This window comes from Solea solea, chromosome 12, assembly GCF_958295425.1.
Source record: "Solea solea chromosome 12, fSolSol10.1, whole genome shotgun sequence".
Classification (NCBI taxonomy): Eukaryota; Metazoa; Chordata; class Actinopteri; order Pleuronectiformes; family Soleidae; genus Solea; species Solea solea.
The window spans coordinates 22740344-22754300 of NC_081145.1; the positions used below are offsets into that span (position 1 = coordinate 22740344).

At 43.7% G+C, this 13957-nt stretch overlaps 1 protein-coding gene across 1 annotated transcript in view; it reads left to right on the top strand.

Moving 5' to 3' along the window:
• met (MET proto-oncogene, receptor tyrosine kinase) overlaps positions 1–13957 on the top strand; it is a 67966-nt gene that overhangs the window by 19014 nt on the left and 34995 nt on the right. The window contains exons 3-5 of the mRNA XM_058645942.1: positions 6775–6978; positions 12805–12933; positions 13067–13240. Coding sequence (XP_058501925.1) covers positions 6775–6978; positions 12805–12933; positions 13067–13240 — 507 coding nt within the window. The remainder of the gene's footprint in view (positions 1–6774; positions 6979–12804; positions 12934–13066; positions 13241–13957) is intronic.

The window sequence follows — 13957 nt, forward strand, 5'->3', positions numbered from 1 at the left end:
TTATGTGTCAGTAATGATACCCCGAGCGCTCCAAAAACACAGTCGCGATAAGAAAAAGGAACCCCAACAACAACAGATGCAACCTCTGTTACTCGCGCCACAGCATCCTCATCGCACATGACCTCAGTGTTTAAACAAATAAAAGTCAGAGAGAGAAAAGTACGAGTCCGACAGGAGTGGTTTTTACTGCGTGTTTCATACCTAACGTGCATGACAGCTTGACTAGTCTGAATTTACAAGGTGTAACGTGTCTCACGTGTCAGGAGCTTTTTATGGAACACTCAGGATAAGAAGTGCATGGAGGGTTTTTTTAGGAAAATGTCCAAATAAATCGGTCTCTCATCCTTTCTCATCTCTACCTGCAAATGTAGGAATGTATTAAGGAGTTGAGCTAACTAATTCCCTTTGATCTACAGACCGCAAACTTTTAGCTACTGTGTCAGTCTGACCGAAATATGGATTGGCAGGACAAACACTGCAAAGCTCATGTGAAGAATGTGCTGCTGCTGCTGCTGCTGCTTTTTTCAAAGTGGTTCTCAGACAGCAAGAAATAAAGTACATCGTATTTTTTTGGCCCTTGAGCATCAAACTCAGCAGTCTGTCATTCCTCCCCTTGTTTTGAATCACATAAATATCCTCAAAAGTACAGAGAGAAATAATAATGTTCATGCATGTTGGAAAAAAAAAAAAAAGCAGTTACTGTGTCAAGCAGCGACGGAAAATATGTTCTCGGAGATAATATTTTAGCTGCAGTCGCACGAATTGATGATCGTCATTCACACGGCTCGGTTTTTATGCAGTTCAAGTGATTTAGTGTTGCTGAGAGCCTGGAAGCTGCATGGTTCCTGTTGTTCCATTGTGGTCGAAGTTTGGGGAACACAAACACACACATTGTACACTAAATGATCACTTAGCTGTTACAATTGCCTGCATGTGTGTGTGTGTGTGTGTGTGTGTGTGTGCGTGTGACGTCTGTCTGTAAGGAAATAGAAAAAAAAAAGAGAGGAAGGTGGTTAGCCAGGAGAAGAATTGAACGGGATCATGTGAATAGTTGAGTAAAAGGTCAAAAAGAGAACTGAGCTGAAGTTGCAGGAAAGGGGGAGAGACGGAGACGCTTGAAGATACTTTATTTAACGTTTCATGAAACAATAAGGTTTTATTTTCAGTATCTGTGCTGAACAGGAGAACATCCTCCTCCTGGTTTGGTTATAAAAGGATTTGGCAAAATGTGCGATCATGTTAAACTGTGCGACAATCTGAGAGCTATTTTGGATGGTTGGGGGATTGAGGGCAGTGCATCATTGTGGGTGACAAATAAAACTCAACGAAGACGCTGAATAATGTTCTTTTTCCTTGTTTTCCCAACACAGGGCACAGGAAAAATGTTCATAAAATAAGAATGAAATGCTAATTGCGTGTTGTGGGCATGAATAATGTAAAGGGGACATTCCTTTGCAGGAAAATCCCTTTTTTCCCCTGTGAAAAGGTCAACTGATGGTTACGCTAGAGCAACTTGAATATCTTTGGTTAAGAGCAATTTGGTTTTGCTCTTTAATGTCGACAAAGAAACAGAACAAAGTCAAAAGTGTTTAGCAGAGAAGAAGATTATCCTTCATTTTACCTTCAAGTGTTGGATCCACAAAGGTGCTGCACAAAAAAACACATTTGGATCCATTTTGCCTGACAATTAGTTAGTTACGTGAATGTGTTTGGAGATGACTTTGAGCTTATTGAGATAGAGCCTGAGGCTAATGCTCGAGCTAAGCAACAACCAACCAAAAACAATACGACCAACAGCTTGAATCGCTTTCCTCACTCACTCACTCACTCTCTGTTCCACCCTGTCCTCTTTTCCCTGGTGTCATTCTCTCGAGCACCAGTCAACATCAGGACGTTGGAAGACTGTCAGCACTAATTGGCTGATGACAATGTCAATGTTGTGTGCTTACCAAATTTAATTTGCATCGCGTGATTGATGTGGGATCTGCGTGATTTGTGTCACCTGGTGTGAGCACTTAGTTGAGTCACTAACATTGTAACCCGCCCCCCATGAAACTTTAAATTCATCTGTATGTTCAATTATTTATATAAAACTGATTATTAAACGTGTTTAATGAATGAAATGGAATAAAGAATAGAATAAATATATATGCATAAATATATATATATATATATATATGCTTATATATATGCATGTACAATTCTTGCCTTTTATCTCAATGAGGGAAAAGCAATGTTTGAAAACGCTACGTTAGAATTCTGGGCTCGCCATCGCTGCATGTGTGAGTCTCTTCGGTGTTTGTGTGTGAATGCCTGCACCAACCGTGCCTCTCGGAATTTTTAAGCAGATGAAAACTGCTCCAGTGAGCTTAATTATAGAATATGTTTTAACATTACTGGTATGAAAAATACAGCAAAATTTGACAAATATCCGCACATTCTTTAGTTGGACCTGTTTATGTGTGAGGCCATTCTCTGCCTGGCGTCCGATGGGCTACTTGTGTGCAGTGTGAGCGCCACGGTGTGTGTCTTTGTCTTATTGTCGACTCGTCCCACACCCATTACTCTCCCAAACACCTCACCAGTCACACACAAACGTTTCAAAACACACAGGCAAACGCACATTAACACATGACCGCATGTGCGTGGGGCCACCGGCCACCTGTGTACTTAGACACACATGCACACATCACGGCTATTAGCTGCTCAGAGTCGGGTTGCAGGGTAACGTGCACCCCGAACCCAGGTGGTGCACCGTGATGTGCGACACTGCTGCAACAATACGTGCCTGCCCCTCCAGCACGTCCACATACACAAGCATACAGTGTGTGCACATTCCTCCGCGTTTCACTTTCGCCCCCTAAAGTTTTATTTCCACACACTCCAGTGACAAGTGAGCCCTCTGCACCGTCCTGGAGCTCACGATTGCTCAATCGATGCGGAGGTCAAATGTCAGTTATTCCAGTGAGAGAGCCAGCTGAGTGGCTGGCAACACGACACACTGATGGCTTTGTGTATGTGTGAAAGTGTGTTAAGCCTTTGCAACACGGTGTGTATTTTTATACATAAGCGAAAGCGCCTTTACTCTATTTTTGCACTGCACTGACAGTGTTTACTCTCAAATCCTCTTCTCCCAGTAACCCAGTCCATGGTTTATAATTCGGGCATTAGTGTGTCTATTCACACACGTCCCAGGGGCCACAGTGAGAGTATGAAAACGACATTAAGCCACGCGGATCACCTTTCACCTCCCCTCTTGAGTCCCATGAACAGTGCTGCAGGGATGGGGAGCTCCACAACACGGAAACCCTATCGCCACGCCGTTGTTTTGGGGACAATGGCTGCTGGTTAAGTATGTGGCAAAAGGTGTACGATATCTCGCATTATCTGCCCTATGGTGTCTGTTCGGCGACACCATAGACACACTCACAAAAATGGCTTGAAAGATGTAGAACATCACGAGCACTTCCCAGCACCATAACTCTTCAAAAAGATGAACGTGTGAGGGGAAAAATGGTATCAAGTTCATCCTAAATTTGAAATGAAAAACTGCAGGTGAAATGATGATGTGACGTCTGCATCTCGAAGAAAGTGGTCAGGATTGTTGCATATTATTGTACAGCTTCTAAAGCAGGGGCCTCAAACTCAAAATGACCTGGGGGGCCAATGAACTTGTAGTCTGGACAGGAGGAGGAGGGGGTCGCACATGTCAAAAAAAAGTCAGCAGCTCAGTAGTGGTGGGGTGATTTGAGCCTAAAATTATACACTACAATTATACACTATCATGATAGCTCAATGCAAACCATTTCATAATAAAAGTGTTTATAAGTGAATAATATTCATTTATTCCCTACAGACAGACAGAAATATAAAATAGAATCAAAAAATGGAATCAATAATAACATGGCGGGCTACATGAAATCGACAGGGGGGCCACATGTGGCCCACGACCCGCGTGTTTGAGAAGAAAATGGCTTGCTCTCATTAACGTACACTTTAGAATAGCAATGCATTACACCTGCTTTTTTCAGGTCTAATGTGTATTTTCTAAGCTGAGCATACATGTGTTTTTATAAGTGCATAATCACAATCAAAATAGAAATAATTTCGTCCTTTGTCCTAAAATCGTCGCATCCTTTTCTACTTAGAAATGCTCTGAAGGTTTTCATGTGTCAGTGTGACGTCCACTAAAACTCTCCCTCTTCATGCCACGAGGCAGCCAAGGATAACAGCGGCGGCGCTTCAAACGGAGCTCATCAAAACAACCCTTCCACTGTCCAATTTCATTGCCTTGATCCTCGAGAATACCTCTGCAGAGGCAGAGGAATGCCCCAAGACCTTTTCAGCTCTCCCTGCTATTGTCCCTGCTCTGACTCAACAAACACCCCGACGCGCTGTGTGTGTTTGCTCTGAAAACAATCAGGCCCAAGGACTGCTTTTTGAGCTGCGTTGCATAATCTCCGCAGTGGTGATGAGTCCATGTGCAGCACATTTAAAGCAGTAGTCAAAGGCTTTTTGAAGTGTAGCTGTATGACGCACTGACGGGGCACCACTTCATAAAGTCTATGTCTGTTTAAGACTATAATGTAAAAAAGACATACCCAATGTAAATGAGGAATTGCTCCACAATATTAAGGCCCATACGCACGTTCTTGCTGTCTAATGACATGTCGGGACCTCAGAGAACGTATAACCGGGGATAGAAATATTGTGTCTGTTACTATGTCTATGTAACAAACCTTAAATTTGTCATTTATCCCTCGTTTCGATTGACTTAAGTGACACAAACTGAAACTAGGCAGCAGGAGACCACCAGCTCCTGTGTCCTCATGAGCTAAAAATGTGGAATTGTCATAAAGAACCTTTCATATAGTGGCTTAAATATGTTTGCAGTGAGAGAGAGAGAGAGAACATACATATGCTGATTCTTCTGCACAGTCTGTGCGCCAACTATGTGTCAGTGCTTCGTTCAACCAAATTAAAATCTCAATTGTCACTTTAAAGTGTGAAAAGGGTTTGGTATGATGACTGACGACGCTTTTCACATGTCAGAAACAATACACGAGACGGTATTCGGTGGTAAATGTGGTTAGACACAAACATCGCACTTCAAGAGACAGCCCGTCCGTCACGTGTGATGGAGTGTAGATTCATTTTCCCGAATTTGTTCTCACCCTCAAATCCTCATCTAATCCCGCGTGTCCTTATTGTTATCAAGTTCCATATCGTTTACAGACACTAACTGCCAGTAATTATCTGCTTTGAACTGCTTGTCCTCTGTTTGACACATGAGTAATCAAGTTCAGATCAGCTGGCTGCGCCGTCCTATTACGTGTTCGGAATTGAAGCATCCAATCTTTCTGCCAGCTTTCAATTTCCTGCATGTTTCCTCCACGTTTCACTCACTTATATTCCCTCAAGCTGCAGCTTCTGCCCTTGAGGACTTTTAATTTAACCAAGTTTTTATTATTTTTTTGCAGCATGCTTGTCAGGTAGCCAGGTTTGTCTGGCTGCCTCGTCTTCCCTCTCTGTGTGGGCCTGTTCACCTCGATTATGTGACGTCACCCCACCGACAGAAACCTTTCCTGATTTATTGCTCCGCCATTGTTCCCCTCCTCTTCAAAGCTTTGCCCTTAAGAACTCAACAAATGAGGCTTCATGTTTGACATTAACCATTGATAATGGCCTTATGACCCTGACAGTTGTTTAGGTAGAAGCAGAGGAAAATCACAGGTCTGTTAGTGATTTAAAACGCATTTGTTTGGTGCAGTAAAATCACTTATGCCCTCTCAGGTCATAAATAATTTGGGGTTAGGGGTCTACTGTTAAAACTGTATACGCTGATGGAACAGTCAAGGCCTTTTAAAAGAAAAGCGTCCAAAATCATTCTACCGGTAAATGCCCCTCTTCTTGTGACTTCACTGAGGAGGTCATTAACCACTGTGGCTGAAAAACAACAACAACAGAAAGCTTATAGGGCCGGTCAAGCGGCCAGGTCAAGGACCTTAAGAGCCGCAAGAGGCCCCTGTCACCCCTGGGTCATTAATAATTAATGAAACCTGAGGCAGGGACAGGAGACCGTGACTGAACACAAAAAGAGCCGCAGTGGTAAGAGGGCAACGCTGGGCAGTGAGAGGAGAGAGCAGCGTTACTGAATGCAGCTCCGGCTGGACGCTGTACTTTCACTGTATGCTTCAAAGGCTTCAGACACAACACAATACACAACCCAGTGACGTTTGAAAATCAAGGGGGGAGCTGAAGTGGCACTTTCTGGTTTTCAACTCAAAGAGAGGAGATGGCAGTAGAGGAAGTGCAGGCTGGGAAGCTGCAGGAAAAAGTAGGGTTGCCCAATTGGAGAGAAAAAAGGAACATGGTTTCGTGGAATGAAAAACAGCATGAAAGTCTCCTTGCTGTTTCCCATGAAATCCTGCCATCCATAGACTTCTGTTTAACAAAACATGTACTTGCCCTAGAGGTACTATCATGCCGAGACCTCCATTACGAGCATGGTCTGATGAAAGAAGAGCTAAGGGGGGCTTAGGAGGTTTGGCTCTTAACCCTCCCCCATCAGAGCAAATATGAAAGAAAATAATTCAACATGATATGATATTACAAGAACGCTTCAGGGGAGAAATCTGTTTTGACAATGTGAGCCAGTCTTTCCAATGGGTTCCAAAATGTACTAGTTCTACAGATATGTGTAAACTATCATTTTCTTTGCTAATCTCATAAAAGTTTTCTAAACTTAAGCAAACTTCTGTGGTTTCTTTGCAGAGTTCGTCCGACGACTGTGGCCCCCATGAGGGAATCCACGAAGGGAAAGAGGGCAAGTACCGCCTGCAGGTGACCCAGTTTGTGCAAAGGTTGGAGTACTGGCACAAAGACCTGACCAACACCTTGGTTACCTCTATAACCGTGGTACCAGTCCATGGCCGCGCGGTGGCGTACCTGGGCACTGCCGACGGACGCCACATACAGGTATATTACTTCTCGCCGAGCACCTTTGAAAGACTGGGATGAACTTTCACAATATTACCAGTTTGGCAGGGTGTTTGACGGTGTAGTGACCGGTGCCGTTTGGCAGGATGTCAGTACGTGATGAGTGAAAAGCTCAGTGCTGGAGACACAACACAGAGTCAGCCGCAGGTGCCTGAGCTCTAGAGGCTAAGTTGGAGGAAACTATGGCCGAGCAAACGGACCTTTCTGTTTGCACAGTTTGCTCTGCTGTGACCTCTGCTCAGTGAGCTGGGCACAAAGCCTGCATTGCTGTCAGCCATCTGAACAAACACAGTCCATTTGGCCTATCAATGTACAATCCAGCAGCAGTGGGCTCCACCTTCCTCTGCTCTTTAGCTCAGCAGCTTTCAGCATCTCATACATGACTCATTACTACAGCTTCTTTAGTTTTAGAGGTTTAAGTCATCTGACATTTGAATGAACGTGTGATGGGAGGCTTCTAGCACTCATTGAAAGAAAGTGAAGGGGGGAAGCATTTACTGAGTGAGGTGAAGAGTTCACCAGGTCCAAACCACCTTAACTACGATGTTTATGTCTCAGAGAAGGTGCAAAGATGGACTATATGTCTCCGTCTGTCTCCTGCTGTAAACATGGTATGCATGTTCAAGCACTGGCCTGGATTACAAGTCATTTAAATGACACCACTGACAAAAACCACATAGTCTGAGGTTTGTTGCTCAAGGGTTTTTGAGTATCTAAGAGGTTTAAGTGTTTATGTGGCCCTATATGGGGCCAGTCTTCCTTGCAGCAAACGACAGGCAGACATTCAGGTTTAATTTGGCTGAATGTGTGTTTTTAGTCTAAATATCATTTTAAATTTGAAACCTTCTTCGTTAAGTTAAGTAAGAATATGTTTATCCTGACACAGTGAATGTTTTTCTTGGACTTTTAGATCAAACAGGGATGTGGCTTTGTGTGTTGTAGGTCCATTACCGTCAATTGGACTCTCGAGATCCTTGTAGATACAAGGGAGGTGGGGTTGAGGGGGGTGTGAAGCTCTGTGATCCTGGCGACTGTATGAAACCACAATATGTTGATTGTTGGCTATTTGAAAGGTAAACAGACAGATAATGACCCAAATGCAAATATTCATGTAGGCTAAGGGCGAGTAGACAAACAGGCTAAGATGTCAGATGTCTCTGTCTTTGTGCCTCCACAGCAGCGACAGCAGTGGCCAGAGACACGATGTTAGCAGGTGTGTTTCAGGTTGCTCGTGCACACGTACGTCCTCCTCAACAGTGTCAAATGCATCACAAATGCTCAGGTTTTGGTTGTAACTGGACATGTGTACGTTTAAGTTAGAGGTCACATAGTGGTGGACTGGCCGTGGAGCATGCTGCGAGCCGCGTGGCTCTAATACAAAGCACAACTGCGTCAGCTGGTCACACAGAAATTGTGCTTGAGCCAGTGTTTACAAGTCACATGAGAGTATGAAACCAAACTAACCATCCTTCACAAAATAAGGGAAAGCAATCAGGTAAACACATAGTCGCTACTCTTCAGCAAATACCAGTTCAACTGCCTGCCTGTCTGTCTGTCTGTCTGTCTGCTTTTCTATAACTTTCTTTGTGCCTGAGTGAAACATTATTTATGTCCGATCAACTCCACACAACCGTGTGTGTGCGTTGTATGGTCACAAAGACAACCTGTGCATGTATAAGACGTTCAATTAAAAACTGATTACTGATGAAGTCATGTCCCGCAGTCTTGGTTTAAAACACAAGTCTGGACGGGAGCGAGATGAAAGCAGCGGGTTGACTTTCATCCTTGTGAGTATAAGACGTTTCAGCTGGACAAACTGGACATTATGGACGCACATCTCTCAGCAAACGATATGTACTCAAGCCGTTTTGATTTAGTCCCCCATCCATTCTACCAACACGTCTCCATATGTTGCTTTGTAAAAAGTAAAGTGCAGGAAATGGCGCCGCATTGGTGCATTAGTGCTGAGGCAAAAAGAAAAGAAACAATGGTAAAAGGAATGAAACACAAAGTAAAAGCTCAATGACTTCAAGTGTTTTTGAAACACAAGAATGTAAAGATGTGCATGGAAAAAAGGAACGCAGGAGAGACGTGGAAAAAGGGGCCGACAGCTGCACGACGTGGTGGGGGGATGTGTGTCTGCACGGCGGGTGGAGACGGAGGTAGTGGGGTGCGAGGGGGCTTACGAGCTGAACGGCACGTTAATGGTGAACGGGCGAGCTTCGCTGACACGTTCCCTCACACGGCATTTCGGACTGTGACGCTGAGTGTCCCGCGCAGCTGTCGCTGCGTGTTTCTCCGGCATAAACCCTTCCAGTCCTCCCTCAATCCTTTTTTGTGTGTGTTCTGAATTGGCTGAAGTTCATTGTCTTAGCCGGAGGGTTTTAGAAGATTTAAAGAGGAGAGCAGCTGTCCTGCACTGTTACACTGTTACTGTCCATGTCATCGAGTAATTATGTCCTGTTTTTTTGTTTGTATGTGCCGTGTGAATATAAATTGCCCTTTTCTTGACTTAGAGAGTTTTCCAGGAAAGAGTTTTTGAAGGTTCATACAAGAAAGAATCTGACAGGTGAAGAATTGATATTTGGAAAAAGCTTTATTCCATTTGGGAAATCTCAATAATCCTGCTGCTGGTACTGTTTTAACTGGTTAAAGAAAGTAACATTTAACAAAGGCAAGAGGGACATGATGTTTTTGCATTACAAGAGACTGAGGTTTGTGATTTCTATTAACTGTAAAACATGGTTATGCATAATATTTGTTTATGACATTTTCAACATAGGAAATGAGACAGGAATAAAATGTCACTTTACAAGAGACAGCACTGGAATGCAAGAATTATTAAGGATAGTGATAAAGAAACAAAAGTGAACAGTAAAAAAAAGCAAATTTGTTTTAAATCTTCTTTGTCCTGTTCAAAACTGCATACACTTAACTGTCTATTTCCCATTGTTTTATCCCAGTCCTGTCCTTTGTTTTTGTTTTTGTTTTGTCGTTTTGTGTATGTACAGCGTCTTTGTGTGTTAAGAAAAGCGCTATAAAAATACGATGTATTATTATTATTATTATTATTGTATTTAATAATTTAATTAATTAAATATCGTAAAGCTTTGTCCATCCTTTCCATCGGTTTATTAAATCGTAAGGAGACTTCTTGGCAGATTCCTTGGTCATGTATGGTCCATGATAGTGAAGAAACATATATGTTTCCTTATTTGACCGCGCAGTAGCAATAAAGAACAAGTGCAGTGCATACTTTTATGACGACAACATTATCAGAGAAATAGACACGATAGCTAAAAAAGCGAAGGTCTTCCAGTGTCTCTCTGCAACGGGCCCCCTTCACTTTCCCTGCCCCGATCTTCACGCGCAGGCATTTGAACTGACGACCCTCCAGCCACCTGCTCTTTCAATCCAAGGCGAGCGCCGTGTGAGACGTGGTCGTGTTTGCTGCAGGTCGTTTCATTGTTAGTGCGTTAAAAGGAGCCTGTCAACATGTCATGCATTCAAGTTTCCTGGTCGCTCCCCGTGGACGAGGCAGGAGGGAACTTGGAGTAGAGGCAGTGAAAGAAAAAGGGCCTTGTTCGTCTCGATGGACTCCATTCTGGCTCAGGAAGTGTTTCCCTCAGCTTCACTTGGCCGACTGTGGGAATAACACAGTGGTCGTGTTTATAGGCCAAACTTCCCCCCGCCTGCTTAATACAATAAGCTGTAATTTACATTGCTATTAACTCCAGAGAGCAGCCTGTTGTATGGCCTCATCCTCCATAGGAAAGCCACCCATTATGCTCGCTGTTACAAAGCTAACATTGATCATGGGGCTCAAACAGTGGGAGGCATGACACTGGAGGCAAGGGTGTATTGGCCAACCAACAAAATCACATTAAAAGTTACAATGCTGAGGTTTTAAGGTATTCACTGGAATCTCAGACTCACAATAAGTAGATGGAGAGGGAAAAACAGCACTTTCTTTTTCACTATTTATCATGTCGCTCAATATGTGAAGCTTCTGACAAAAGTGTATTTGCTTGTGTGCACACACTGTGTCTATTCCTGTGTGTGTGTTTATGTGTACGACAGAAGCAACGATATAATTTTAAAGTACATGATGTTACTGGAGCAACCGCATACTCCGGTGGAGACTCTCTTCTGTTCTGATGTGTTTGCTCCGAGGCCTGTAATTGCTGCAGAACCACAGATGATAAACACTGTTCCAGGTGTGTGTTTGCGTGCGTGCGTGTGTTTCCACGACAAGACATGTTTTTCTCAGCAGACGCATCGTCTTGGTCTCTGCCCCCATTAAACATTTACTACCAGATTGAAATCCTCCATTACAAGAAGGTATTTCACATTTCAAATTGCAAGACGTTAAAACTAAAACATATTTATGTCTTATTGTAACATGTTCAGAGTTGCGTGTCGCGTAACGTTCGGTAATCTAAGACGGTTTTATGACTTCAGGCGGAGTAAACTGTAAACTGATCCCAGCCTAATTTTATAGCTGTCAAATGCTAATTGCATGCAATCTAACGTACACCCACCTCGGTGAGCTGGAGGCCTGATATTGTATATGTAGATTGACTCTCTGGATAGGAACCGACATGTCAGGAACCGATTTCTGTACACCTGTAATTGTCTTGTCACCACAATTCAAAATGAACAGTATTTCGTGAAAAGGGAATTTTCATTTCCCAACCTCGAAAGCGGATGAAGCACCGTCACGGACATACCTTAAATACAAATCCACTTTACACAATGGATCCATTAAAATCAGCCAAACTCCAGTCGAGGCATCTCCCAGGGAAAGACAACATAATTTGGATCATATTCCAGTCACCACCTCCCAGCCAGAATTCTGCTGGTGTGGTGCCAAACAAAGCTTGTTGAGGTCTTCGCTGTTTCCCATCCTCGGAGGTTTTTGGTTTGTGTTACTTCTTGTTTTCTTCATGCCACGTATCAGTGTCCTGCTAACAGTGTGAACTATTATTCAAAATAAACATAGCAACAATGAAGAGCCGCAGGGATGGGTGAAAAAAAGATCACCTCCTCACTTACATCTGTTTGATTTGATTTAAATTGTATGGTAGATTTAAACAACAGTTGTCGCCAGTGCACGGGCCTGATCTTTTACTTTTTGTTGTTTATATGTGGCGAAACACAAAGGGCATGCAATTCTTAACATTTATTCAAGGGGTAGTTCAGTTTTTTGTTTGTTTTTGTTGATGTGTGTTTGTCTGAGGTACTGACACACAGCCAACACAGACTACGCTGTGCACAAAGCCAGCGCCAGGAACCAGCCTGAGACACTGACACTCGCCCTCATTGTAAGCACAATGAGAGCCCTCCATGCCAGGAGGGGTCAGATAAAAACTACTGTAGTTACTTCACTACTGTCGTTTGCTGTTAGGAAACTATAGTTGATTAAGTCACTATCCTGCACCAAAGTCCATAGAGAAAATTTGTGATTTTACATCACAGCCCACAGGAGTTGTTGATTCACTGCTGCCTCCAGTAGTAAAACCTAATGTGTTATTTTGTGAGTATAGTGTTTGAAGTCATTTAAGTGACACACACTTAGGAAACACGGCAGCAATTGGATTTTGGTGCAGGGAGTGAACAGTTTGTGAAGGTCAGTCGTACACGTCAGAGTCATCTTCCGCTGTAGGCAACTGGACTGGAGTTGAAGACGTTTCGCCTCTCATCCAAGAGGTGTCTTCACTTCTAACTAACTGGTATTAAAATTCCATGTATGTATCCTCTGAAGGCTGAATATTTCCAGTCAATGACATGTCCTACTTTCTTTAGGTGCTGTTCTCCAGATTTGCATCCCCTCACGTCAACATCCGCCTGGACTCAAGACCTGTCTCTTCCAGCGTGGCCCTGCTGGACGGCAGCGACTCAGAGGGCGCTCTGCTAATGGCCACAGGAAACAAGGTGAGCTTGGAAGCACGGAGAATAATAAGAACACAAACAACACCCTGATTCTGTTTCTCAACCTAAGTATTCCCAGATTTTAAGGGTCACACTAAGCGCTTTCACATTAACTCTACTCTCGTCCTCCTCTTAGCTCACCAAGATCCCTCTGATTGGCCCCGGTTGTGATCAGCTCACCACCTGTACGTCCTGCTTGCTGCTGTCCAGGGTGACTGAATGTGGATGGTGTGATGGGCGCTGCACAAGAGCCAACCAGTGTTCCTCCTCCGCCTGGACACAACAGTTCTGTACACCAGTCATCACTGAGGTAACCAAGGCGGCCGACACATAATCAGTGCCTTGTGTGTGAAATCCTTCATTCAGACTTACCTAAGTGACAAACCCTTACCAAATCAGGCAGCAGGAGACCAGCAGCACCAGTATTTCCTCTATGGACTCTGGTGTGGGAGCGTGGGAGGTTTACACTCACGGTTGAAGAGGCTGTCCAGCAGTGACATAAAGCAGCAAACATATTCTTAAAATATCATAATTAGGTGAGCCTTTCCTTAAAAGGCTGAAGTGTGTTTTTCCTTGTATTTCCTTTTTTCACTGAGAGCAAGCGTCCATGTCTCAGGGAGTGCAAGAACATTCAGAAAAGCATGATTTAGAATGGTCCAGCATTCTGCTGACTCACTTTTTTGAAGCACTCTTTCCTTCGATATAATCTGTCCTTGTGTTAGACCTGGAATCCATATGTTTGCAGTGTAAGCGCTGTCCTATTTCACACCACTGTGACACTGTGAGACTTCTCTGAGCTGTCTGTGGGTGGAGATCATTCGCTCTCACCTCATGCTGGTACACTGTCTCCATGCGTACAGGAGAACCCAATCACAACGAAATGGGTTAATGGGACACAGGGCTGTAAAAACGCCTCTCTTTTTAGGAGCTGTAACTCACTGACGTAGCTTGAAAACAACATTTGGATGTAGGATATGTGGGTGAGGGGAAAGTGATTACTTAGTCAGAGGAGTCAGGTGCTGGAGAA